At 55.9% G+C, this 26,611-nt stretch overlaps 1 protein-coding gene across 5 annotated transcripts in view; it reads left to right on the forward strand.

Moving 5' to 3' along the window:
* The window catches only part of DNAH1 (dynein axonemal heavy chain 1), a 76,733-nt gene that overhangs the window by 33,670 nt on the left and 16,452 nt on the right, over window positions 1–26,611 (forward strand). For all 5 annotated transcript variants that reach the window (XM_045493040.1, XM_045493041.1, XM_045493042.1 and 2 more), the window contains exons 18-49: window positions 157–312; window positions 695–893; window positions 973–1,226; window positions 1,733–1,945; window positions 3,444–3,608; window positions 4,319–4,440; window positions 4,540–4,645; window positions 5,119–5,298; window positions 5,946–6,086; window positions 6,708–6,871; window positions 7,060–7,173; window positions 7,931–8,119; window positions 8,413–8,518; window positions 9,230–9,343; window positions 9,794–9,943; window positions 11,844–11,930; window positions 12,040–12,226; window positions 14,535–14,626; window positions 14,822–14,976; window positions 16,106–16,283; window positions 17,087–17,281; window positions 17,371–17,490; window positions 17,760–17,918; window positions 18,096–18,203; window positions 19,275–19,415; window positions 19,559–19,719; window positions 20,126–20,283; window positions 20,855–21,028; window positions 21,824–21,862; window positions 23,994–24,172; window positions 25,136–25,366; window positions 26,038–26,234. In XM_045493040.1, coding sequence (XP_045348996.1) covers window positions 157–312; window positions 695–893; window positions 973–1,226; window positions 1,733–1,945; window positions 3,444–3,608; window positions 4,319–4,440; window positions 4,540–4,645; window positions 5,119–5,298; window positions 5,946–6,086; window positions 6,708–6,871; window positions 7,060–7,173; window positions 7,931–8,119; window positions 8,413–8,518; window positions 9,230–9,343; window positions 9,794–9,943; window positions 11,844–11,930; window positions 12,040–12,226; window positions 14,535–14,626; window positions 14,822–14,976; window positions 16,106–16,283; window positions 17,087–17,281; window positions 17,371–17,490; window positions 17,760–17,918; window positions 18,096–18,203; window positions 19,275–19,415; window positions 19,559–19,719; window positions 20,126–20,283; window positions 20,855–21,028; window positions 21,824–21,862; window positions 23,994–24,172; window positions 25,136–25,366; window positions 26,038–26,234 — 4,934 coding nt within the window. The remainder of the gene's footprint in view (window positions 1–156; window positions 313–694; window positions 894–972; window positions 1,227–1,732; window positions 1,946–3,443; window positions 3,609–4,318; window positions 4,441–4,539; window positions 4,646–5,118; window positions 5,299–5,945; window positions 6,087–6,707; window positions 6,872–7,059; window positions 7,174–7,930; window positions 8,120–8,412; window positions 8,519–9,229; window positions 9,344–9,793; window positions 9,944–11,843; window positions 11,931–12,039; window positions 12,227–14,534; window positions 14,627–14,821; window positions 14,977–16,105; window positions 16,284–17,086; window positions 17,282–17,370; window positions 17,491–17,759; window positions 17,919–18,095; window positions 18,204–19,274; window positions 19,416–19,558; window positions 19,720–20,125; window positions 20,284–20,854; window positions 21,029–21,823; window positions 21,863–23,993; window positions 24,173–25,135; window positions 25,367–26,037; window positions 26,235–26,611) is intronic.

Consider the following 26,611-nt stretch of genomic DNA (forward strand, 5'->3'; position numbering starts at 1 on the left):
GCCCGAAAGCTGTTCGCTCCAGGAGAAGAAAGTGCCCCCAGAACTGGGAAGTGTTGACGCCTAGGAACTTCGGACCTCTGTGTGTGTGTGTTGGGGGGGACGCATGCACATGGTTGGGGCCCCAGAGGCCTCTGACCCCAGCTCCTCGGCCCACAGCTGGTGGTAGCTGGCTTCACCACACATGTGGAGATTGCACGAGCACACGAGATTGCCAATGAAGTGCGGCGGGTCAAAAAGCAGCTGAAGGATTGCCAGCAGCTAGCGATGCTGTACAACAACCGCGAGCGCATCTTCGGCTTGCCCATCACCAATGTAGGACTCCTGTGGCACTCCAGCCAGCAGCCCCCAGGGCTCAAGGAAGAGCCCACAGTGTCTGTGGCCGTATCTGAACCCAGCTGGGCCCTGGGTGGCAGGGCCCTGACATTTGGGGGGTGGGCTGAGCAGGTTGCAGAGAGGGAATAGCTCAGCCCTGGCCCTCAGGGCAAGGGGACAGTTGGAACCAGGCAGGAGGTTTTGCTGAGCCACTCAGAGCCCAGAACCTGTGTGCATCAGGAAGAAGGGAGGCCAGGCCAGGGTTCGTGGGGACAGGATCAGGGACAGCAGCTAGGAGTAAGGAGGGGGAGGGGACCTGGCCCAAGTTTGGACAGAGACCGGGAAGCACCCCAAGACAGCCTTGGTTCGTCTGCCCCTGTAGTACGACAAGCTCTCCAGGATGGTGAAGGAGTTCCAGCCCTTCCTGGATCTCTGGACCACAGCCTCCGACTGGCTGCGCTGGTCTGAGAGCTGGATGAATGACCCCCTGTCAGCCATCGACTCTGAGCAGCTGGAGAAGAATGTCATCGAGTCCTTTAAGACCATGCACAAGTGCGTGAAGCAGTTCAAGGACATCCCAGGTAGGCAGCCAGGCCGGCCTGTCCCCTCTTTCCCTGCCTGTGCTGGCTGTTTGTCACACCTGCCTGTTCTGCCTGGCAGCCTGCCAGGAAGTGGCCTTAGACATCAGGGCCCGCATCGAGGAGTTCAAGCCATACATCCCACTGATCCAGGGGCTACGCAACCCTGGCATGCGGAACCGGCACTGGGAGGTGCTGTCCAATGAGATCAACATTAATGTCAGGCCCAAGGCCAACCTGACCTTCGCCCGCTGCCTCGAGATGAACCTGCAGGACCACATCGAGAGCATCAGCAAGGTGGCAGAGGTGGCTGGCAAGGAATACGCCATTGAGCAGGTGGGTGGCCACCAGCAGGCCCTGCCTGAAGGCACAGGAGTTTGACAGTACTGGGCCCCATCCCTGGGGTCATTCACTAGGCTCAGGGGTTGAGGTGCATTCTATTTGGTGAGCAATCATGTACATAAAGTGCTTGGTGCATTGTTATTACTCATTTACTCCTCTCGAATACTTCTTGGCCCAGGAAAGAGCTGATAACAGATGGGTAAATTAAGGCTCAGAAAGGTTCAGCACCTGTCCAGGGTGACATAGCCAGTAAGGGCTAGAACTGGGACCAGAACTTCTTAGTTTCCTCCCAATACATGCAGCACGTGTGTGCATACCAGCTGGCCTTAAATTCGGACTAGGGCCCACGGGGGATTTGTTAACCAGACAAGCAGAGAATATTTACCAGAGGGCCACAATCAAGGCTGGACAGAGCCTGCTCTTCCCTGCCCAGTGCTGGTCATGCGGCATGTGGGCCAGCTCCTTCCTGGGACCCAGCTTCGACTCGCCCCCCACCCCAGGCACTGGACAAGATGGAGAAGGAGTGGTCGACCATCCTGTTCAATGTGCTGCCCTACAAGGAGACAGAGACCTACATCCTCAAGAGCCCAGACGAGGCCTCACAGCTACTTGATGACCACATTGTCATGACCCAGAGCATGTCCTTCTCACCCTACAAGAAGCCCTTTGAGCAGCGCATCAACTCCTGGGAGAACAAGTTGAAGCTGACCCAGGTGGGCTCTCCCTGTCCTCACTCACCCCTCCCAGCCCTCACAGAGGCAGCCCTTTATGGCGTCTGGGTGGGACTCGAAGCGGCAGAGTGCCTTGCCCAGGTTTGCCCTGCTCCTAGAGCTCTGACAGGCTTCTCTCATTCAGAGAAGAACAGCTAGTATGAGGCTGTCCATCTCTGAGGTTCGGCTGCCAGAGAAGGCAATTCAGGATGTGAGGGTAGGGCTAGTGTTTGGTCTGCTACTATGGCTGGGGAGAGGCTCGGGAGGCATCTGGTCTTGGGGCTAGCACCTTCAGTCTCAAAACTTTCTGGGCTGGATGCCACAAGGCCCTGAGGCTCCTCAGCGCCCTCTCTTCTCTGCCCTGAGCCTCCCATTTCCATTTCATTTGGAGCTGGCTCGGAGGGACGGGGCACTGGGGACTGCCCCTCTCTGGGGCTCTCAAGGCCAAGGCAAGAACTGTCTGCAGAGCCTTGGAGGACTGTCCTGGGGCTAGGCCTACTGGTATGATTCTTACAGTCCCTTCCCTGGGACCTTCCTGGGAGCTGTTCAGAAACCTCCAGTGAAGGCCAGGAGCCAAGTGAGGAGGTGTTATCCGTGTGCTCCTTGGATCACTCAGAGATGCCCAAGTTCGTCAGCATTGTCCCTGGGTCTCGCTGGGCCACACTGTCCCCTCCACCTGAAGTTTCATCCCTTCCTGCCGTCCCCTCCAAGGCTCAGCATCCGGCAGCCCTCACTGACTCCCCCACAACCACCTGTTATATGGCCCCTGGTAGCTCTTACAGAGCCCATCACACTTGCTGGGCCCTTGGTGATTCAGAGGCAGAACTAGCTGTTTCATGGACCGTGGACACCTCTAGTGCAGGGACCATATCCTGTCTCCCTCTGTTTCTCACATGGGTGTGGCACAGGCCCAGCACAGAATGGCTGAAACACACACATCTCTTGAGGAAAGGAATGAATGAATGAATGGAGGAATTTCCACTGATAGGAAAAGAGATAAATCCTTAAAGAAGGATTTGGAGGTAGAAGTAGAAAGTGGCTTGTTTTGAAGGTGTCTTACTCTTGGACTCATGTTTCAGAGAGTATTTTATGGATCTCATGCTCAGGTCTCAAGACACCTCAGAGAATCCTGGGGTCATAAATCCAAAAGTCCTTCCGGGAAAGGAGACTGGTCTGACATTCCATATGTTGGACTCTTCCCTCTGTTACTTCAGGGTTTACTGGTGTGAGTGTGTTTCTCTTGTAGGGAAGAGAGAAAGCCCCCCTGTTGGAGGCATGGGTGTCCTGTGGGGCACTTTGACTTTATCTGGAGGGGAGGGCCTCTGTGCAACCTTTGTTCCCTGAGGTCCCGTGACTGGCAGTGTCATCTAGAGATTCACCTGTGGATGCTGGCTCTGGTGTCCAGTGGTCTGCTGAGCACTCTGGTGGGGTGAAATCTCTAGGTCATGGAGGACAGGACCCAACTGAGACCCCAGGCCCTGACAGTCCATGCCCTGTCCAGGAGGTGCTGGAGGAGTGGCTGAACTGTCAACGGTCCTGGCTCTACTTGGAGCCCATCTTCAACTCTGAGGACATCACTCGGCAGTTGCCTGTGGAGAGCAAGCGCTACCAGACAATGGAGCGGATCTGGAGGAAGATCATGAAGAATGCCTACGAGAACCGGGAGGCGAGCTCACATGGGGATAGGAGGGGGCAGCTGGGACCACTGAGGGCCCTGGTCACATTGTTGGGAGCCTCCTGGTCTCTTCTTTCCCTGAACAAGTAAGACTGAAGGACAAGTCCCAAGTCCTGTGTCTCCCTGATTGGACTCCCCAGTCTCAAGACATACTCCTCAGAAACACAACAGTTGGTTTTCTTCTTGCAGATTTGCAGTCTACATTAGCATTTTAAAGTCTCTGACAAGTCCTGCAACAAATCAAACTCCTTGGCTTTGTTTAACCCTAATGTTTTTGACTATAGACTTTTTTTCTGTGGATTGACAGGGGTGATGAAGGTGGGCCCTGGCTCAGGGCCATTTTCCTGCCCTCTTTCCTTCCCAGTTCCTATTGGTGGTCTCTGGCCAGCATGCATGCCCTCTGAGCCCACCTTGCTGTGTCCCAGTTTGACCATGCTAACTTTTTTTTTTTTAAATTTTTAAACATTTATTCATTTTTGAGAGATAGAGACAGAGTGTGAGCCAGGGAGGGCAGAGAGGAGACACAGAATCCAAAGCAGGCTCCAGGCTCTGAGCTGTCAGCACAGCGCCGGACGTCGGGCTCTAACTCACAAACCACGAGACCATGACCTGAGCCGAAGTAGAACGCTTAATCGACTGAGCCACCCAGGTGCCCTCTGACCATGCTCGCTTCTACTTTCTCTCTGGCCCGGGCCATGCAGGTGATCAACGTGTGCTCTGACCAGAGGCTGCTGGACAGTCTGCGGGACTGCAACAAGCTGCTGGATATGGTGCAGAAGGGCCTCAGCGAGTACTTGGAGACCAAGCGGGGCGCCTTCCCCAGGTGGGCACCACCTGGCCCGTGTCCACTCAGGCAGTATCTGCCCACGAGGCTGGGCACAGAGGCTGCCTAACCCACTCCCTCACCCTGTTCCCCTGGCAGATTCTACTTCCTGTCAGATGACGAATTACTTGAGATTTTGTCCCAGACGAAGGACCCCACAGCCGTGCAGCCCCATCTGCGCAAGTGTTTTGAGAACATTGCCCGGGTGGGTAACTGGGCCTGGGGCTCAGGCCTTGGAGTTCTGGGGCACCTTCCCAAGGAGGACAGCTCTTCTCTGGCCCCAAATCCTTTTAGCAGGAAATGAGGTGACGAGTGTGATTCCTGGCCTTTGGAGACAGCTGGGGTCTGTGGGAGGAAGGGCAGCTGTAGAACCCCCAGCTCAGGGGAGTTCTGTCCCTCTAGTACACTGAGGTGCTGGCTGGGCCAAGAGACCCAGGAAGCCGAGGCTCCTGAATCACCTCATCTCATCTGTGTCTCCAAGGGAGGTCACACAAGCCTGTGCGAAAGGGGGACACACAGCCCAGGCTCCGCCTCCTTCCCCAAGTGGGCTGGGCCGCAGCTGGGGACAAGGCAGGCCCATCCCGCACACATACAGTTGAGGGAGTGGGTGGAGGGGGCAGGGCCAGCCCACCGGGCACACAGTGGGTAAGGCCTCTCTTGCCCCGCCCCTGCCCACAGCTGCTGTTCCAGGAGGACCTGGAGATCACACACATGTACTCAGCAGAGGGTGAAGAGGTAAAGCTGTCCTTCTCCATCTACCCATCCAGCAACGTGGAGGACTGGCTGCGGGAGGTGGAGCGCAGCATGAAGGCCAGCGTGCGGGACATCATCGAGAGGGCCATCAAGGCCTACCCCACAGTGAGCCGTGCCTCCCATGCCGACACAGCCTCTGTGCCCCCCTGCTCCGTCACGGGGCTGCCTGCCTGCCGGCTGGCCTCATCCTCAAGCTCTGCCTTGACCACTGCTGCTCGCAGGAGCAGGAGCCAGGGGCTCTCTGGGGTCAGGCAGTCCTTGAGGTTACTGGAGGAGGAGTCTGAAAACGCTCCCAAAATGAGACATGCCCCTGATAATAACCAACCACTGTGGTTGTGTTTCAGGCACTCACTGTGAGCCTGGCCTGGCCGGGGCCCTCCCCCATATTATCTTCCTCAGTCCATGGTCGGCAGCTCGCCTAGGTGTTAAGCCTTATCGTATAGAGTCAGTTCAGAGCCGTTCTCTGCCCAAAGGCATGTGATTTGAAAGTGACAGTCAGGATCTGAACCCAGGACTGTGTGTTCCCTGAACCTAGGCTCCCACCCCTCAACTGCAAGGTCTCCTTTGCTGAGGAAATGATGACTCTGCCCAAATGATTCTGCCAGGAGGCCTAGAGCTTAATGGCTTCTCTGCTTCTGAGGCGGAATTAACTACTTGGGCCTAGAAGCACAGATGAAGTTGAAGCGAACAAGAGAATGCAGGGTTGGGGCTGACAGCCGCCTGGGTCAGCCCTGCCTATGTTATCTTTCTAGATGCCCAGGACCCAATGGGTTCTAAACTGGCCTGGCCAGGTGACCATCGCTGGATGCCAGACCTACTGGACCATGGAGGTGGCAGAGGCCCTGGAGGCCGGTAATCTCAGTAACAAGCTGTTCCCCCGGCTTGCTCAGCAGGTGGGAGATCACTATCTGCTCCCCCCGCCGTGCACCCCTTACCCTGGGAGAACCCAGTCCCTCGAGGACGTTTTGCTATATTGATCCTGTAAGGGGCCTGGAGTGAGATCTAAAGAGCAATAGGCCAGACACCTCCAGAGATGAGTGTCTCAGAACCAGCCACTGGTGGGAGAGACTGGAGGTCTGAGGAGAGTTCTGAGCCCAAGCAAGTGCCCCTCTCCTGATGGTCAGTGAGAGAGTCACACACCTGGGGCTTTCTTGCACTGTGCCGAGGGCTCTCCTTAGTCTGTACACCGGCTCCTCACCACACCCCTTCCTCAAGCCCCTTGCCAGGCTCCACCAGCTGGCCCTCAGAGGCTCACATGACACTGTATGCTGCAGGGAGGCAGATGCCATGCATGTGCCTCTGCTTTTATCTGCTCTCCTGCCAGACTTCCCAGGTGGCCAATGTCCTGCCTGCCCTCTCCCTGCCTAGTTCTGTGCCCCTTCCCATCCTAGACCATAAGAGGCCCCCAGAATAGAGATTATTCCTGGCAGAAGCCCACCATCTGTGCAAGGGAAGGGAAACCTACCTGCAGTGTGATCATGCCAATATCTGACAGTTTCCCCACGCGCCTGCAGCTCAGTGACCTGGTGGCCCTGGTGCGGGGGAAGCTGTCCCGCATGCAACGAGCTGTGCTATCAGCACTAATTGTCATTGAGGTCCATGCCAAGGATGTGGTGAGCAAGCTGATCCAGGAGAATATAGTCAGTGTGAACGACTTTGAGTGGATCTCACAGCTGAGGTGAGGATGCAGGGGCCCCTGGGCCCGGCTGTATCCAGGGCCAGGGCAGGGTGGAGAGGCAGTCTACATTAGGCCCTGGCACAAGCTGGGCAGGGGCCTTGATGCCCTCATTCCCCACCTTGCCTTGGCCACATACCCAGTGGCCCATGGTCCCCATGACCCGGGAACCCATCTCCCTGAAATGCCAGGTACTACTGGATGAATAACAACCTGTACATCCGGGCTGTGAATGCCGAGTTCATCTATGGCTATGAGTACCTAGGCAACAGCGGGAGGCTTGTGATCACGCCCCTGACCGATAGGTGAGCATCCCCCTCCCCATGTACCCTTCTACCCTGGGAGCCTCCCTCCAGCTCTGGCTGGCCTAAGAGTTTGGGGACCACAAGGTACTATCAGTCATCAAAACAGTGCAAGGTTAGGAGCAGGGGTTTCAGGTTCAAAACCAGTTCTGCCCATCATAGGCTGAGGGACCTTGAACAGGTGACTCAACCCTACGTGCCCCAGTTTCCTCTGCAGCTTCCTCAGGATGGTTATGAGAATTTCGCCAGCCAAGGTCTAAAGCTTTTAGCCACACATGTGGCACTCAGTAAGCATCTAACGGATGAGCTTTACTAATTTCATCAGTGAAAGCCTTCTTTCAACGTACCAGAAAAATTGATCTTGAGAGAAACAAGATCCTGTTCCTTTTGTACCGTGAACAATTCTCTTCTAAAATAATCAGTCATTTCCTCTGGCCACTTGTACTTAGCAGCAGTTGAATTTTCAAATTGGGTTTTGAAGAAGGAAAGTGAAGTGTGGTCAGAGGTCAGCCATCCCAGCAGGTCCCTGAGCAAAGCTCTGCAGGGTCATGGGGCCAAGTGGGGGAAGCACTGGGCAGGTGGCTGAGGGCCCCAGTCCTGACCCCAGCAGCCAAGGCTGGGCACACGTGGGGCCCTGACAGGAGGGAGAAGCAAGAGCCACTATCCACGAGGCCCAGCACAGGAAGGCTCTCTCTCCCTAGGTCTCTGGGAATCCTGAGGAAGGAGCGTGGCCCATGCCTACCTCCTCTCACTCCTGCAGGTGCTACCTGACTCTGACCGGGGCCCTGCACCTCAAGTTTGGGGGTGCCCCAGCTGGCCCAGCTGGCACAGGGAAAACTGAGACCACTAAAGACCTGGGCAAGGCCTTGGCCATCCAGACAGTGGTGTTCAACTGCTCTGACCAGCTTGACTTCATGGCCATGGGCAAGTTCTTCAAGGGCCTGGCCAGGTGAGGCTGGGCATGAGGTTGGTCCAGGACAGGGCAGGAAGGCTGACCTCTCCCAGGGACACTGTCTGAGACTCGCAGGAGCATCACAGGGTGGAGGAGGGGACAGGATGGAATAATAGCAGTCAAAGACTCAGTCCCTAATGGGCACTGGGCTGAGGTGGTGGGTGTTGGGAATATGTCCAAGCTGGCAGAGATGATCATTGTAAGCTTCCTCTCAGCAGAGTCACAGGGGGCTTTGGAGATGTCAAGTGAGCTCTGAGCTCATATCCCCCCATTGTTCTTACCTCATTCAGTGCTGGGGCCTGGGCCTGCTTTGATGAGTTCAATCGCATTGATATTGAGGTGCTATCTGTGGTAGCCCAGCAGATCACCACCATCCAGAAGGCTCAGCAACAGCGTGTGAGCATCCGGGGTTCCACCACCACCCCATGTCTCCCTCAAGTTACCACTGCATCACTTCAACTATCCCCAGCATGCCCACGCTGCCACGTGGCTCCTCATACCGGCAGCATCAAAAGCCAGGCACTTAGGCCTGCCCTGAGCCCAGCCTGTCTCATCTCACAGGGGACTGGGCAGTCCCACTCCCCCTTGTGGAACTGTCCCTGAGGGGCTTTTGTAGCCAGTCAGAGAGCCCATGCCCTCGCCCCACTCCAGATGTAACTTTCAGGCCGGCTGTGGTGGAGGAAGGGGTCCCTTATGGACATCCTGACCCTTAGGGAAAGCCCCAGCCATTTGTCTCTTCTCTAGCCTCATTCAGAGTGGCCAGAGTTCTCCTCCTGGAGACAAGAACTGGGAGGCTGGCAGGTGCCCAACCCCACCCCAGTAGGGTGCTGGGTCCTAGTCAGAGCTGAGCTTGCCCAAGTCTAGGAGAACCAGTGTCAGGAACTGGGGGTAGGGTGTGGGTAGCAGGAGATATGTGAAGACCTCAGGGGGCCGGGACCTGGGAGGCCACTGGTAGCTACCGGGACCAGAGGTCTTAGGTCAGATCCTGAGGAGCCAATCCTCTCTCCTGGGCTGAGCAGCTATAGCTGGGACAGGGCATCCACAGGGAACAAGGGGCCCATCCAGAGAGGAGGCAGGTGAGTCAACCCCTCCCCTCCCCCCACGTAGGTGGAACGCTTCATGTTTGAAGGTGTCGAGATCCCACTCGTTCCATCCTGTGCTGTGTTTATCACCATGAACCCAGGATATGCTGGTCGCACTGAGCTTCCTGATAACCTGAAGGCGAGTTTGGGCATAGGGCAGACCTAGTGACTTCTCAGGGTACTGGAAAGCCCTGCAGCTGTGGCCTCAGAGGTGCCACAGAACTTATGTGAGGACACACAGCTGTGGGACATCAGGGATGATGACCCCTGTGGCAACCCTCCTGCCCAGTGTCCTGAGACCCACCCCCCAGCCATGGAGAGGAGACCCCGGGCTCGTCCTCAGGTTTGGGAGAAGTCAGGGGGCAGGTTCAGGTCAATATGAAGGACCGATTTCTAATGAGTAGAGTGGTCCAGTCACAGGGGAGGATACACCTCAGCTATGGCAGGCAAGATGCAGAGGGGAATCCAAGCATCGGTGAGGCAGGAGGGTAGTGAGGCTGCCTTCTGAGAACCAGCCAGTCCAGAGAGTGAGTTGTGGTCTGGGAGGGGAGGCCTGCTTCTTCGTTCACGTGTGCACTCCGTGCCCCAGGCGCTTTTCCGGCCTGTGGCCATGATGGTCCCGGATTATGCCATGATCGCGGAGATCTCCCTCTACTCCTTTGGCTTCAACGAGGCCAGTGTGCTGGCCAAGAAGATCACAACCACCTTCAAGCTATCTTCCGAGCAGCTCAGCTCCCAGGTGAGGAGGCCCTGCCCCGACCAGGTTCCAGGGTGTGAGAGCTGCCATCTGCTCCCGGTGAGCCCCATAGGATGAAAATTACATCCCCACTTCTCAGCTGAGGGCTAGTTCAGATGCAAGGGAGGGTCAGACATTAGGAAACCAAGGGCCACACAACCCAAGGCTGAGGAACAAGTACACTGGGTCTTACGGGAGCCCCGCTTCCCCCCAAGCCCCGCACCATGGGCCATCCATTCGGCATGCTGAGCCCAGCTTCTGGGACAGCTGCAGCGGACACCAGTGCGGACACCAGCACTGGTGGGTAAGCTTTCCCGTTTGGCTCCCTTCTCAGGCAGTCTCCCTCTTTGCAGTGGCAGAGATGAGCCAAGCTCTGGGCTTACATGCTGCCCGCTTAGTTTCTCTTTCTTAAGAGTTGTAGAAAAAGTCCCTGGTGTCATCCTAATGGGCCCCTTCTGGGTGACCTGCTCATGCATGAACACCAGTCACTGTGGCCAGGGGGAAGCCGTGTGGCCTTTGGCCAGGGGTGCCCCCCAAAACCCACGTGCTGGAGGAGATGCAGTCTGTTCCCAGGAAAAGCAGCAGCTGCCCGCCACAGTGCGGCCCGGGAGCCAGAACCCCTACACACCTTCTTTGTAACCGTCCACTTCCAAAGATGCTGCCCTCCCATCAGACTCACTGTACTCACGTGGTTCTGGAAAGGCAGTCAACCCTTCTCAAGTGCCAGTGACTCAAAGTGTAGCCCAGTCTCTCCATCCTGCTCCAAGTGTGAGACTTCTGGGAAGTGTGTTGGTCTGTGAGTCAGGTCCAGATGTAGCTCTCATGGTCTGGCCTCATAGACAAAAATGATAAATTTAAGGGGCACCTGGGTGGCTCAGTCGGTTGAGCGTCCGACTTCAGCTCAGGTCATGATCTCGCAGTTCATAGGTTCGAGCCCCGAATCAGGCTCTGTGCTGACAGTTCAGAGCCTCGAGCCTGCTTCAGATTCTGTGTCTTCCTCTCTCTCTGCTTCTCCCCTGCTCATGCTCTCTCATACTCTCAAAAATAAGCATTAATGGGGCGCCTGGGTGGCTCAGTCGGTTAAACGTCCGACTTCAGCTCAGGTCACGATCTCGCGGTCCGTGAGTTCGAGCTCCGCATCGGGCTCTGGGCTGATGGCTCAGAACCTGGAGCCTGTTTCCGATTCTGTGTCTCCCTCTCTCTCTGCCCCTCCCCTGTTCATGCTCTGTCTCTCTCTGTCTCAAAAATAAATAAACGTTAAAAAAAATTAAAAAAACATAAAATAAAAAACAGACAAGCATAGAATGAAAAAATGTTACTTAAAAAAAAAAAAAGCATTAAAAAAAAAGATAAATTTAACTATTTCCAACATACCTGCCATATAATGGAGAGAAACAGAACCAGTAAGTAGCAAAGAAGAGAAAAGCCTTGGTCGTCCGGTCGTTTGTCGTGTGGCTGAAAGGGTGGGTCCAGAGAGATTTAAGAGATAATGTTAGAAGGAAGCTCAAAGGCCCTCAGGGCCAACCCTATTGTGGCACTAATGGGAATTCCTTTCACATTTTTTTCCTCTCTGCCCCTGGTGCAGTGCTGGGACTGCAGGACTCTGCCTGGGTCAGAGTCCTCATCCTCAGGGGCCAAGAGTTGAGCAGGGGATGCAGAATAAGTAAACTTGTGAAGGGAGAGGGCTGCTGGGATGGCAAATAGAAGGTGCCAGAGGAGTGCAAACGAGGGCACCTGGCTCAGGCTGGGGCATGTGGGCAACCACAGATAGCTGTGGGGGGAAGTGACATTGTAGCTTCCAGCTGGGTGAGGGCCAGGTACCAGGTGGGAGACAGAGTGTTCCAGGCAGAAGCCCCCAAAGGGACCATGCCCACCCACCCTTCCTCCTGTGTGGTGGTGACAGGATCACTATGACTTTGGGATGAGAGCTGTGAAGACAGTGATCTCGGCTGCTGGCAACCTCAAGCGAGAAAACCCCAGCATGAATGAGGTGAGCTCTATCCAGCAGCACGCCCAGGCGGGCCTCCAGGATGACTCAAGAGGGGCCAGAGGCACAGCCGACCTGCGTCCCCTGAAGGCCCCACTGGCCTCTGCTGCAGGAGCTGATATGCCTCCGGGCTATCCGAGATGTGAACGTGCCCAAGTTCCTGCAGGAGGACCTCAAGCTCTTCTCTGGGATCGTATCAGACCTGTTCCCCACCATCAAGGAGGAGGAGACTGACTATGGCATTCTGGACAAGGCCATTCGCCAGGTCTGTGAGAAGAGCAACCTCAAGGATGTGGATGGTGAGCCCCTGGCCCCTGCCCTCACAGTGCTGGGTGGCCATCCCGGGGTTCCAGGGCAGGGGCGCAGAGACAGGGCAATACTGCCTCAGGCCAAGAGTGCCACAGGCTGGGGACTGCCAGCAGTCCCTGCCCCAGCCTTGTCTCCACTAGAAGCTTCAGGTAATAGGTGTCTAGGAAAATGTCCTCTGTCCCAATCATGCTTCTGATACCAGATGTGCAAGTTTCCCAATTCTTTAGCACCAGCTGGCTGTCCCACAATTCAATTCAGTTCTGACACTAATCAGAGTCCCAAGTCCCAAGTAGTCACAAGTGGTGAGCCCCCAGGTTACCCACAAATTTTCTCCAGCTTGGCCACAAATCAGAAGTTCCATGACCCCCTCCTTAGGTTTGACCATTCACTAGAACAGCTCACAGGACTCAGGGAAACAAGTTTACTACTTATATAATAAAGGATATGAGCAAGGATACAGACAAATAGCCAGATGAAGAGATACATGGGGTGAGGTCTGCCACCTTGGAGTTGGGGGTGAACCACCCTCCCAGAACATGGATGTGTTCACCTACTAGAAAGCTCTCTAAACCCCATGCTGTAGGGATTTTTATGGAGTCTTCATCATGTAGGCATGATAAAATTTTAATTATTATCAATTATTCTCCACTTCCAGCCCCTCTCCCTTCCCTGGAGAATAGGGGAGTGAGCCTGAAAGTTCTAGGCATCTAACCATGGTTTGGTCTTTCTGGTGATCAGCCCCCTTCCAGGAGCCCACCACCAAGAGGTGCCTCATTAGAACAAAAGACATTTCTAGCACTCAGGAAATGACAAAGGTTTTAGGAGCTCTGTGTCAGGAACCAGGATCAAAGTCTAAGTATTAGAAAAGAAAATTCTCCTAGCATCCTATTTATAATGGTTTGAGGAGCTCTGCCTCAGGACCCCGGGGCAGAGACCAATGTATATTTTGCTGGTTATTTTACATTGGGGAAGCAAATTCTGTTGTCTCCCCCAGACCTCTTGCTGTGGTCCCTCTCTCCACGTGGGGAGTAGTCACAGCACTTGGGCTCCTCTTGGGCCCTGTTCCTCCCTGACAGGAGCTCTCCTCTGCTCTGTCTTCACCTGCCTGGGGTGGGAATCACTGGGGAAATGGTGAGCTGTGGCCTGCCCACACCCACCACCCCACTTCACCCCCACCCCAACTCCCCTCTTTTGGAGCAAAGCATGTCACTCCCTTCTTCAGGACTTGCTCATACTCCTCGTGGAACACAGCCCTGTTGTTGTTGGGCTAAGGAGCATTTGGGCTTTTCTTGAACTGGATTGTCACAAAAACCACCACACAGTTGGAAGAACTCTGTGGGATGCCCTCATCAGTCTCCCTCTCACCCCAACCCTCTTTCCCAATAGAAGGTGGGGGTCTCAATGCAGCTGCTGCACAGTCATGCAGCTCGAGCTCTGGTCCCACCATCCCCTAGCCCGGCTGACCTTTCCTCTCCTCCTAGACCCTCCCTGCCTGTCCTTTGTGAAGAAGGGGGGTGCTTCCCCAGGAAGTCACACCTGGCTGTTCTGGCCACCCTGGCTACATGGGGCCCTCTCTGGGGCCTGATGTGCTCATGTTGCAAGGCCTGTCCTCCATGCCTTCCACTGTTCATTCCACATGCAGCTCTGATGCCCCTTCCCGCCCACCAGGTCCCAGCAGGCTTGTTGAATGAAGCCTCAAAATCTCTTGCTCATGGCCTTGGGTCAGCTTAGCCATCACTGAATGAGTGGACCATGTCTCATTAACAGGGACCCCCAGGCATGTGGTACCATAGCTCCCTGCCACTCCCCAAGCTGCTCTTGGGCCAAAGTGATATGCTCATTCTCTACCTGTGGGTCTGGCCCTCTGCCCACCACTGGCAGCTATCCCTACAGCTCTGGTCTTGTTCAGTCAAAGCTCCTGACTGACTCTCAGGTTTTGTCCCTGGGATTTTGCCACGTATTGGCCACCATTTACTCAGGGCAGTGCTTTCGGCAGGAGCTGACGTTGCTTCTGGGGCTCGTGCCAGCTGGACACCTGACCAATGGATGTTAGGGACTGATGGTCACAGTGGCAATCATGGCTGGCCATTAGCAGAGAGTCCCTACTCTGTGCCAGGCTCTGTGCTCAGGGCTTCACCTGCCCCCTCCTTTGAAGTAGGCACTATTGTCAGCCGCATTTTATAGATGAGGAAACTGAGGCTCAGGGTGACCCACCTGAGGTCACACAGAGAGCTAGTGGCAGGGCCAGGACCCAAGCCCATGCTCTGCCCCCTGGGTTCCACTTGCATGTCCCTCCAGGCTTCCTGACCAAGTGCATCCAGCTCTACGAGACCACGGTGGTACGGCACGGCCTCATGCTGGTCGGGCCCACAGGCTCTGGCAAGAGTAATGTAAGTGGAGCCAAGCCAGGCGATCCAGCACCCAGACAGTGGGCCTGAGGGTGGTGGGGCCTCAGTGGGGTCTTGGCCCCCATTTGTACCTCTGTGGCCTCTAGACTACCCCTCCTGCCCCTGTGATCTGCAGCCCACTCCAGCCCTGTTCTCTGGGGAACAAGGAGGCTCACTCTTGGGTGACTGCCTCCCCAGTGTTACAGAGTCCTGGCAGCCGCCATGACGTTGCTGAAAGGGCAGCCATCCATCAGCGGTGGTGTGTACGAGGCTGTCAATTACTACGTGCTTAACCCCAAGTCCATCACGATGGGCCAGCTGTATGGAGAATTTGACCTGCTCACCCATGAGTGGTGAGTGGTCCCAATCCCTCTGCAGTTATCACCCTGTGCCTAGGCTTCTGGAGGCTGTGAGCCATGCGTCCCCCTCCACCCCCCCCAGCCCAGTGGGAGGTCAGGAGCTCAGGCTCTGGAGCCCAAGTGCCTGGAACCCTATTCACCACTGCACTTCCTTGCTGAGTGACCTTCGTCACTCCCTGGGTCTTGGTGCTGTCGTCTGCAAAGTGGGGATAATAATGGCACCATGATTGCCATAGAAAATGACCTTGACATAAAGAAGATGTTTGGACAGCATGGCACATACCAAGTTTTCAGTAAATGTTGCCTGGTGTTGTGACCCCAGAGGTTGGCGATTCCTCTCAGGGCCTCCATGCCCTGGCAGACACATGCATGTCAGGGAAAGTGCCTTGAGCTGGAGAGGGCAACTAAGTGGACACCGTCCAAATGTCAGCATGTGGGAGGCTCTTCTCTGGGGGGATTCTGTTTCTCTCAATAAGTTTCCAGTCTCTGCTGGGGACTTTTGCTTGGCTCCAGTGTTCTGGGGCCCAGAGAGGGGCAGTCACCTGTCTTTCTAAATGTGAGTCTGGCCTGCTCCCACATTTCTGGTGAAGGGTCTCAGCTATACCCACTCTAGGCCCCTGCATGGGTAGGTGGGGGGCCTGGGGATCAGACCAAAAACATGTTCCCCTACCCACCAGTTTCCCTGGCATTTGGGGCCTTTGAAGCCTGAGCCTTCTTGGGTTCTGTGGCAGGAACTGGATACATCTCGTGACCCATCCCTTGCTTTCTCTGCTAGGTCATTGACCTCTTATCCTTCTCTTTCCATGTCCCAGAACTCTGTGGACCTCCATTTCTGCTGTTGCCTCCTCCCCCATTTCCTTTCTTTTCCCCAGGATATCACCTTTTTATCCTCTTTTTAATGGAGATTCAGCAGAGAAGGAATATAAGCACACATTTTTATAACCCCCTGTTTTACCAAAAAGTCCCATTTCCCCCATTATAGTTTTTCAATGAATGAAGATATTGAAGGGAAAAATACCCCAGCAGAGCAAGGCCAGACTGGCAGCCAGATGTCTCTGGGAGTCAGCTGTGCTTGCTGCCCTGTTTCTGGGCACCTACAGCCCTCTCCTCCTGGTGACTGCAGGACAGATGGGATTTTCTCCTCCCTCATCCGGGCGGGGGCCATCGCCTCTGATACCAACAAGAAGTGGTACATGTTCGATGGGCCGGTGGATGCTGTCTGGATAGAGAACATGAACACGGTGCTGGATGACAACAAGAAGCTATGCCTTAGCTCTGGGGAGATCATCAAGCTCACAGAAGTATGTCTACCTGTCCATTTCCCCGGCTCTCCTCTGCAGCTGGGTGGACCTGACGGCCACAGCACGCTGGCTATCCTCGTCCCCCTCCATCTCAGGACCACAGCTGCACCTCAGCCCATCCCCACAACCTTTTGGTGTCCCTCTCCATCCCAAGCTCCCACATTTGGCCACGTCTTGTGCAGCTGCTCAGAGCTGCCCATCTGCAGACCCACAGTCTGTGATGCTCTGGGCCTAGGTCCAGGATGACCACCCACAAGGCTCTGCCTTGTGCCTCCCAGGCCCCCTTGCAGCCATGTCAGCCCAGTCTGAGTCAGGCATCTTAGCAACATGACAGTCGTATGGGAGACAGGTGGTCCAGACCTGGCTGTAGGGACACCTGCCTGGTGTGTGAGGTGCAGTTCTCAGAAGAGGAGGTATCACCTGGGTGTAAGAGCAGTTCATGGTATCCACATTGAGCTGATCTCTTGAGCCCTTCTGAGAACACCCAGAGATTCTGGAGCATAGCAGGCAGCTCCCATCAGATTTCTCTATGGCTCCAGGGACCCCAATATGCCCCAGTCCACTATACTGGCCAGAGAGTAATCAGGAATTTCCTGACTTTTGTTCTCCTCAAGACTCCAGGGAGGGCTATTTTATCAGCTGAAGACCAAGGGGTTTCTGCATCCCTTCCACCCCAGCACTGCTCCTCGTGCACATCCTGCCCCATGGCCTGCCTACAGTTGCAGGATGGGCAACCCCTCCCCATGGCTCTGTGGCCCTAGGAGCTGGTGGCTGGCCCACTCACACAGTTCATGTCGTGCCAGGCAATGACCATGATGTTCGAGGTGCAGGACCTGGCAGTGGCCTCCCCAGCCACAGTGTCCCGCTGTGGTATGGTGTACCTGGAGCCCAGCATCCTAGGGCTTATGCCCTTTGTCGAGTGCTGGCTAAGGAGACTCCCTGACTTATTCAAGCCCTATGAGGAGCGGTTCAAGGCCCTCTTTGTTGGCTTCCTGGAGGTAAGCAAGTCCACAGTGTGCCTGGCCCAGGTGGGGCAGCCAGGTGCTGTGGCCGCCAGCCACAAGAGCCGGGTGCTCATCCCCTATAGGGGTCCATAACTTTCATCCGGAACTCGGTAAAGGAGGTGATCGCCTCAACCAACAGCAACCTGATCATGAGTCTCCTCAAGCTGCTGGACTGCTTCTTCAAGCCCTTTCTGCCTAAAGAGGTATGGCTCTGAGCAAGTGGGGCTGGGTGCCTTCTCCTTTCTGCCCCCTGCTCTCCTTGCCCGGGTACCAGAGGGCCCTGAACCCCACGCCCAGCTTCCTGGAAGAGAGATTCAGATCGGCTCACATGGGTCATGGGATCACCCCATCAGGTCTGCTGCAGAGACACCAAACTATGCAGCAGAGGCCAAAGGATGCCCCCAACCTCTGCCTCCTAGGGCTACTCAGTACTATTCTTGCCTTGGCCTGATACTGTTCCCACTATCCCCAGGGCCTCAAGAAAATATCCCCAGAAAAGCTGAGTCGCATCCCAGAGCTGATTGAGCCCTGGTTCATCTTCTCCCTGATCTGGAGTGTGGGTGCCACAGGGGACAGTGCCAGCCGCATCAACTTCAGCCACTGGCTCAGGATCAAGATGAAGATAGAAAAAGTGAGAGGCAGCAGTGCCCCCCCACCTCCCCCCCCGCCAGGCTGGGCTCCCAAGTCCAGGATGTGTGTGCTGAATGCCAGGTGTTCTGGGACCATCCATGGGACTCGGGCCCCGAGGGACAAGTAGCCACACAAATTCCTGGGCCTCACAGCCTGGTTTTCCTCTGGTCCCTCGAAGCTGACCATGCCCTTCCCAGAGGAGGGGCTGGTTTTCGATTATAGGCTGGAGGACGCCGGGATCAGCAGCACTAAGGACGATGAGGATGAAGATGAGGAAGGCAAGAAGGTGAATGCAGGCCTGTGCCGAGGGGACAGGACAGGACGGGAGGCACCCCACTGGGTGGTGGCTAAACTTCTCGGTGAATCCTGACTACAGAGAGGAGGCCATGTTGATGGCCACAGGTCTCAGGTGGCAGTTATTTGCATTATCTCATGTATCCTCACAGATCCACAGTATACCTATTATCGTGCCCATTTTCCAAACAAGGAAATTGAGGCTCAGAACAGTCATCCCCAGCCAGTGGGTGACAGAGCTGGACTTGAACCTGGGACTGGGAGCTGTTCCTAGAGTTCCTCCCCTACCAACCATATGCATTGACTCCTCCGTGTTGATGCCGAGTCCAGGGATGTTCACCTCAATTCTACTAAAAAGTCCCATTTTCCTAGGGGCTGGGCACCCTAAGGGCAGGGCACCAAGCCCTCAAGGCCTACTTGGTGTCCCATTCATTCTATCAGCCAGCGAGGGCTCTGTGAGCCTACTCTGCTTCTAGGATCAGAATCCTAACCCAGGAGGAAGAGGGGGCAGAGAGGCGTTTGCGGAGATGGCCACTATGCACGGGGCTGGGGATCTCACAGGGCACATTTGAGTCTAACAGGACTGTCCCCAGTGTGACCTGTGCTTGACCATAGTGAGGACCCTCATCGGGGGAGGTCTGCAAGCTGGGTGAAGGAATTCATGCAGGTGGGATGGTGTGGGGAGATGAGGCCAGGTGACCTCAGCACCTGTGGTTCTGGTCCCCCCCTCCCCCACCTTGGATAGCCTGAAATTAAATAGCGAAGGCCTTTGACTTCTGGGCTGTCCACTTGCTGGAACACTTCCTTGATGCAGAGACCCACAGCTTCCCTAGGAAGCTGCCCACAAGGGCAGCCGTGTGCAGAGAGCTCCCCCACTCGTAGTGGTTTGTTCTGGGGTTCCCCATGGTGTGCAGAGAGTAGGGCACAGGCTTCCTATTTCAGTCAGAAACAGCCCCTTACCCGGGCTCTCTTGCCAAGGCCTAGCAGTGCAGCTCCTTGCCCTCCTGGTGCACTTGGCCAGAGTGGGGTTCTGGGCCCAGCCCTGAGCTACCTGTGGTTCCAGGTTGCCTGGGTCAAGTGGATGGACTCCTCGACTCCGTTCACCATGGTGCCAGATACCAACTACTGCAACATCATCGTGCCTACTGTGGACACAGTGCAGATGTCCTACCTGCTGGACATGCTGCTCACCAACCACAGGCCCGTGAGTGCCCCTGCCATGCCCTGTCTCACTCAAACTAAGGCCCCAGTCAGGGGGTGGCTGGCCTCCCATATTGACAGGGTGGCAGCTCCTGCCGTGTGCCAGACCCTGGGAGAGTTTTGAATACGTGATCCCTGTTCTCCTAGGTGCTGTGCATCGGGCCAACAGGCACAGGGAAGACCCTCACCATCTCCGACAAGCTCCTCAAGAACCTGCCGCTGGAGTACATCAGCCACTTCCTCACCTTCTCAGCCCGAACCTCGGCCAACCAAACCCAGGACCTCATCGACAGCAAGCTGGACAAGAGGTAGGCACCTCATTCCTTTCTATGTCCCATATCCTTTCAACCTCACCAAATTGTGCTCTCGGGTTTGCCGAGACCTTCCTGGAGGGCCCTGGGCTCCTTTGCAGACTGTTCTGGAGCCGTCATCCATCAGAAATGCCTACTAGGCCCAGCCATGGGTGCTTGCCCTGGGCTGGGTACTCGGGTGGGGCTTGTTATGTGTCTGCATGGGAGGCAAGACTCATCTTGAGGGAGCCCAGACTCAGGACAGCCAAGTGTGATGTCCTAGGATGTTCAGAATGGGACAAGGGGCTGCTCAAGAGATCCAACAATTCAGAGGAGGCTGAAGGTAGTTGCTATCCTGCCACCCCTGGGCTCCCAGAGGACCTGGTACCAATGGGTGCTAGGCTCACACAGCCCCTTCCCACAGGCGGAAGGGTGTGTTCGGACCACCCCTGGGGCGCAACTTCATCTTCTTTATCGATGACCTGAACATGCCAGCCTTGGAGACGTATGGTGCCCAGCCACCCATCGAGCTGTTGCGCCAGTGGATGGACCACGGTGGCTGGTATGACCGCAAGGTCATTGGTATGTACCCTCTGGCCTGAGCCAGTGGGGTGCGGGCTGGGTGTGCTGGGCAGGGCCAGGGCATCTGTTAGGCAGGGTAGGCACAGCGCCCAGTGCCCACAGTACTTTTAGAGGGTCCACAGAAATGTTTTGATTTAAAAAAAAATTTTAATGTTTATTTGTTTTTGAGAGAGAGAGAGAGAGAGAGAGAGAGAGAGAGAGAGAGAACATGAGCAGGGGAGGGGCAGAGAGAGAGGGAGACAGAATCCGAAGCAGGCTCCAGGCTCCGAGCTATCAGCACAAACTGTGAGATCATGACCCGAGCCGAAGTTGGACACTTAATTGACTGAGCCACCCTGGCGCCTTGTTTTGATTTCTTTTAAAATCACCAGGAAGATGAACTTTCAGGTCAAAGAACATTTTTAATGTATAACATAAATATATTTGTCTTTATTCTAATACTGATATAAATTATAGTTTTTAATATTGTTATGGAGGAGAGGAGACCCTTGAAGGCCAAGTGCCTGGGGCCCACAGAAGTCATAATTCAGCCCTGGGCAGGCTCCCTCCTGACTTCCTGCCTCCACTCCAGGAGCCTTCAAGAACCTGGTGGACATCAACTTTGTCTGTGCCATGGGCCCCCCAGGTGGAGGCAGGAATGCCATCACCCCACGGCTGATGCGCCACTTCAACTACCTGTCCTTTGCTGAGATGGATGAGGTCAGCAAGAAGCGCATCTTCTCCACCATCCTGGGCAGTTGGATGGGTGAGCCTTGGGCAGAAGTGGGGGAGGCCATGGGCAAAGGCAGAAGCCCAAGCAGATAAACTACTCCTAGGACAGCCGGGCAGCTGCTGGAAAGGGGGGAGTGGTTGAGGCACTGACCTCAGCCCTGGATTCATCCTTTACTCAGCTATGTCACCACTGGCAAATTTGTGAACCTCTCTGAGCCTCAGTTTCTCCATCTGTATAATGGATGATGATATTAGAGTCCACCACCCCAAGTTATGAAGGTTAAATAAGACATTGCACATAGCATCTAGCATGAAGCCTGGCTTACTGAATATATGATTTATACACTTGTATGCTTGTGACTTCACCTGCATATGCACACACATACATGTCAGTACTTACCTAGAAAAGCTGGTAGAAGGATGTTACTTTTATAAATCAGGAAAAGCCACCAAGATAGAATGGACAAAGTGGCCCTGATCTTCCATGGGGTTTGGGGAAAAGTCTGCATCAGGATGCAGTTTCCCTCACCAGCCCACCTCCTATCTAACATACATTCTGACCTTTGAACTCCCCTTGGCACTGTGCCAGGTGGTGGGGGATGGGAGTCAGGTCTTCCCTCCTGTGGCCTGCCCTGCCCTGCCCCCAGGGGTGATAGGTCAGAACCTGCCTACAGGCCCAGCTTGTGGGGGTCGGGGGGGCACATTGCTCTGAGGAGGGTGGGTAGCAGGTAGCTGCTCTGGGAGCTGCCCAGCTCAGCCCAGCTGGCCAAGGTGGGCAGCAAGGGACCCACCTAAGTTAGACCCCCATGTCTCTCCCTCAACCCTCTAGATGGACTCCTCGGGGAGAGAAGTTACCGGGAGCCCGTGCGTAAGTGCAGGCCCAGACAGGCCCTGGATGGGGTGAAGTGCTGGTTCCAGGGGGAGCCCTGGGCTCCAGTTGGGTGGGGCTGAGGCTGGGTCGCAGTGGCCACAGTGAACCATCCTCAGGCTCATGCGAGGGCCTTGGGCTATAGCCAATGCCTTTGTAGTCTCATTCAACTGTTCATACAGCAGCCAGTCCTTCGGTGCCTGGGTTATGTCCATCTTGCAGTAGAAGCAAAGTAAATGTGAGTTCAGTGAATGAGCTCCCACCCTGTGTAAAGAAGCAGAGGCTCCAAAGAGGCTGGCCCTCTCCGAGGAGCAAGCATCTCCAGTGTGGCAGCCTCACACAGGACGGATCTGTCAGTCATTGCTGCAGGGCGACTGACTACTTCAGGCCTTCAGACCCACCTCACATCCCACCTCTTCCCCTACCTCAGCTGAAAGAGGCCATCAGAAAACAGCGCCCTCCTTAGGCCTCCATGTCCATTGCTCACCTGCACCCAGGCGCCCATTGGCCCTGTCTTCTCTCTTGTTGCTGGAACGGACTGCCCTGCTCCCAGACAAGGTCAAAGAGTCCTGTTCTTAAGCCTGAATCCCACCCCCAGATTGTGTGCCGGAGGACGTGGCTCCACCTCCCAAAACACTGCATAAGTACCCACATATGTGTGTGGCCCTTCTCCACTGGGCCATTCCATCAGCAAGCAGACATGTCCCCCATCGTAACACAAAACCCCAAACAGCCACTCTGGGCCCCTTCCCATCCTGGCCATCACTCTATTTCTCTGCTCACGTTGACAGCACAGCTCAAGAGCATTGTCTCTTCATGCTGGCACCAGCCGCCCCTCCCACTTTCCCTCGTGCCCCACCACTCCCCAGAGAGTGCCCTTGTCACCAGCGGCCTTGACCAGACCAAAGGTCAGCTCTCAGTCCTCACATTCCCGGGCTGTCACTGTCAGTGGAGGGTGGCCGCTCCTTCTCTCAGGTCACCACCCTCCACCCCCATTTCCCCACCCCACCCCAACCTCCCACCTGTCCATCTATCCATCTCCATCTGCAGCCAGAGGGACCCATTCAAATGTTCATTCGGATCACACTCCTCCGCTGCCCAATTGCAGACAAGAGCCCACGTCCTAACAGTGGCGGATGGGGCCATCCCTGCCCCTTGTCACCTCTCTGCTCTCACCCGCTCCTCACTGTCCTGGGCCTGCTTATGCCTCCCTTCCTCAGCTGTCTGCTTCAGTGCCCCTCCTCACGAGGCCTCTCCCAGCATCATGCCGAATGCCCCTAGCCCTGGCACCCCCCCTCCCCCAACACCTCTCTCCTGCGGCAGGCCTCTCCATAGCTCTTTACTGTCTGCTCTGCTGCACGTCTGTTCGTTCCCTGCCTCCCCACAAGAATGGCAGCTTCAGGGTGATGAGTGTGTCTGTTGGGGCTGCCCTCTGTACCCAGGACCTAGAACAGTGCAGTGCCTTTGTTAATAGATGAGCCCCTCTGTGGGGCTGATGAGTCCTCCTGCCCCTTCTTTACTTTTTTCCACTTCAGGGGATTGATTCCCTCTGCCCCAAGTTCCCACTGACAGCATTTTGGTTCCCAGCAAAGAATTGAGTAGATTTTAAAGAACAATAAAACAGATTATGTTAGTAATGAAAATGCAGGCTGGTGGGTTGCAGCAGCTCCGGGGGGCTGGTAAGCCCTGCAGGTCACGGCTGACTCCAGGCCCTGCACATCCCCCGTGATGCCCTCCTGAAGCTTATGTGGACCATGTGACCCTCCCCTGCTTGGCTCAGAGCCGGCATGTTTCAGGTGTGGGGGACAGCCCCACTGGCACTGACTCCCCTTGTTTCGTGTGTGTGTCCCAGTGCCCCAGTGCACAATGGCCTGTGTCAGTAATGAGGATGTACAAGTGAGGAGCTCAGAGCAGGAGATTCCTCACCCCAAGCTAGGGGACATCAAGAAGAACTTGTGGAGGGGGTGGCATCGAAGAGGATCTAAAGGGTGGGTGCAAGTGAGGCCCGCAGGCTGGGGAAAGGGCATCTGGGGGAGAACACGGCATTGGCAAGGGCAGGGGGTTAGGATCCACAGAGGCCGCACTGGAGCCCCCACCTGTGTGACCCAGGTCCACCCTCCTGTTCCCACAGCTGGGGCTCCCACCATCGCTCAGTTTGCGGACCCCCTCGTGGAAGCCACCATCATGGTATACTCCACCATCACCTCCCAGCTGCTGCCCACCCCAGCCAAGTCCCACTATACCTTCAACCTGAGGGACCTTTCCAAGGTCTTCCAGGGAATACTCATGGCCGACCCGGCTAAGGTCGAGGTGAGGATCTGGTAGGATCCCTTCCCAGTGTCCAGCAGAGGAGTACCCACCATGACTTCACAGTCCTCCCCAGCCCCTCAGTTTTAGGCCTTACTGCTCAAACACTGCCCAGCCTTGATCTGGCCAGGCCCTGAGTGGGGCTGGAGGCATGGTGGGCTCCAGACCCCCTGCCTTCCTATAGCTGAGTCCAGATCCATGCTTAGAATGGCAGTGGTGTTGGGGCTCACACAAAAGAGGGAGCCAGGGCAAAGAAAGGGAGAGAAAGGTTCCTGTTGGAGGCCCTGTGTGGGAGAAGATTTGGGAGGAAGAATGAGTGGGATGCACTCCAGGAAACAAATGCTCCAGTGGAAGGAGCAGGACTGTAGCAGGGAGTGGGCTGCCTGGTGTGCTGGGTGGGCTGGGGCAGACTGTGAGCTGTGGGGGCCGCAGGATCCTGAAGGTGATGGGAACCATGGGTTTGGGTGGGAGACAGATTTGCACTTGGAATGGGGGTGGGTTTGGTCAGTGCGTGCAGAGCCTGGTCTGCACAGGGAGACTCAGTGAACAGGACAGATGCCAGACTTGGCCTTGCCAAGCTATAGCCAAAGAGATAGAGAGAAGGGCCTGGGAGCTTCCTGAAGGTCAGCTACTCACCCAGGGAGAGGCAGGAAAGCTGGGATGGAGGTGGCAGCAGACATAGAAATGGGAGCGGAATCCGAGGGGCTTGCTGAGTGGCTAGATGTGGGGCGTTAGGAAGGAGAATTGGGCATTCCTCCCCAGCTTGGGGTTTGAGGAATCGTGGGGGCCCTAGTGGAGCTGGGTCCCAGTAGGCACTTGGCCTTCTGAGCCTGGATCTGGGGGTGGAGAGGCACAGGCGTGAGGCACAGCCCCATGCAGGATGTGGTCCTTGGCCGGCTGCCCTGTGTGCAGCCCTGCCCGGGACTCCGGGGGAAGAGGCAGGTGCTGATGCCAGGATGGCTGCAGGACAAGGTACAGCTGCTACGACTGTGGTACCATGAGAGCTGCCGCGTGTTCCGCGACCGCCTGGTGAACGAGGAGGACCGTGGCTGGTTCGACAAACTACTGGAGAGCCACATGGAGTACTGGGACGTGGCCTTTGTTGAGGTCTGTCCCTTCCAGCCCATCCTTTATGGGGACTTCATGTCGCCAGGCTCTGATGTCAAGTCCTATGAGCTCATCACCAGCGAGAAGAAGGTGAGGGGCCCGGCTGAGGCCTACTCCTCCTGGGGCCCTTCTTACTGCCCCCCGGGACTCAGGCCCTCTGCAGCACTGCTAACAGACATGCGTGCTGTGGCTGGAGGGTCAGGACACTGACTTCGAAGGCCAGCACTTGGCTCTCTGGGTCTCATTTCCTTTGTCAAAAGGGTGTAGCAGGCCCTCATTGGCCCACCTCTGAGGATGAGCCTGTGGTTCATTTGAGACGGGCTCTGTAAACAGGGACATGCTGTACCTGTTGGAGGGGCTATCATCCTGCCCTCAGAGGGGCAGCAGGGCCCCTGGGGTCATAAGTCTGAGTCATGACCCCAGGGAGATATGGAAGAGACCCCGTCAGGGGTCTCAGAGCTGCGTGGCTGGCGTGGCCTTCCTGATGGTTTCCCTCCACACACATCCCCTCCTTGTTCCTAGGAGCTCCCACCAGAGTCATGGGTCAGTACACTTGTTAAAACCCAGAGGAAATAGACAGGGCTCTGACCCCACGCCTCAGGCCTTGGTGTATCCAACAGGTCGGGCCTTATGTAGGTGGAACTGGCTTCTGAAGGCACAGCGCCCTTCCAAGCACAGAGGAAGGGGTGTGCTTTCTGTTGGGGGCCCTGGTTCACAGAGACTGAGAGAGGACCCAGATCTCCCCATCCTCCCTGCCCCAGATGATGCAGGTGATTGAGGAGTACATGGAGGACTACAACCAGATCAACACAGCCAAGCTGAAGCTGGTCCTCTTCATGGATGCCATGAGCCACATCTGCCGCATCAGCCGCACCCTGCGCCAGGCGCTGGGCAACGCGCTCCTGCTGGGTGTGGGTGGCAGTGGCCGCAGCTCCCTCACTCGGCTGGCCTCGCACATGTGAGGGCCCCCAGACATGGTGGGCAGTGGGTGGCTGGCGGCAGACAGGCTATTGGTTCCATTTATGTTCTTCCACAGATGGGGGAGCCTCGGGCCGCCCCGGGCCAGGACCCCCAGCCATGGGCTTCTGAACACACTGGGAACAGGAACTAGGCCCCAAGGAGAGGCAACAGCAGTGCCCTGTGGTGCTGTGGGGAGGGAAATGTGGCTGCAGACATCCAAGAGGGATTCCTAGATGAGACGGCCATAGGCTTTCTCTCAGAATCAGAGCTGGGAGGATGGAAGGAAAGGGCATTCCAGGCCATGGGAACAGCTTAAGCCAAGGTCTGAAGGCAAGAGAGCATGTTCAGGGCCTGGAGAGTCTGCAGATCTGCCCA

This window comes from Leopardus geoffroyi, chromosome A2 (genome assembly GCF_018350155.1).
Source record: "Leopardus geoffroyi isolate Oge1 chromosome A2, O.geoffroyi_Oge1_pat1.0, whole genome shotgun sequence".
Classification (NCBI taxonomy): Eukaryota; Metazoa; Chordata; class Mammalia; order Carnivora; family Felidae; genus Leopardus; species Leopardus geoffroyi.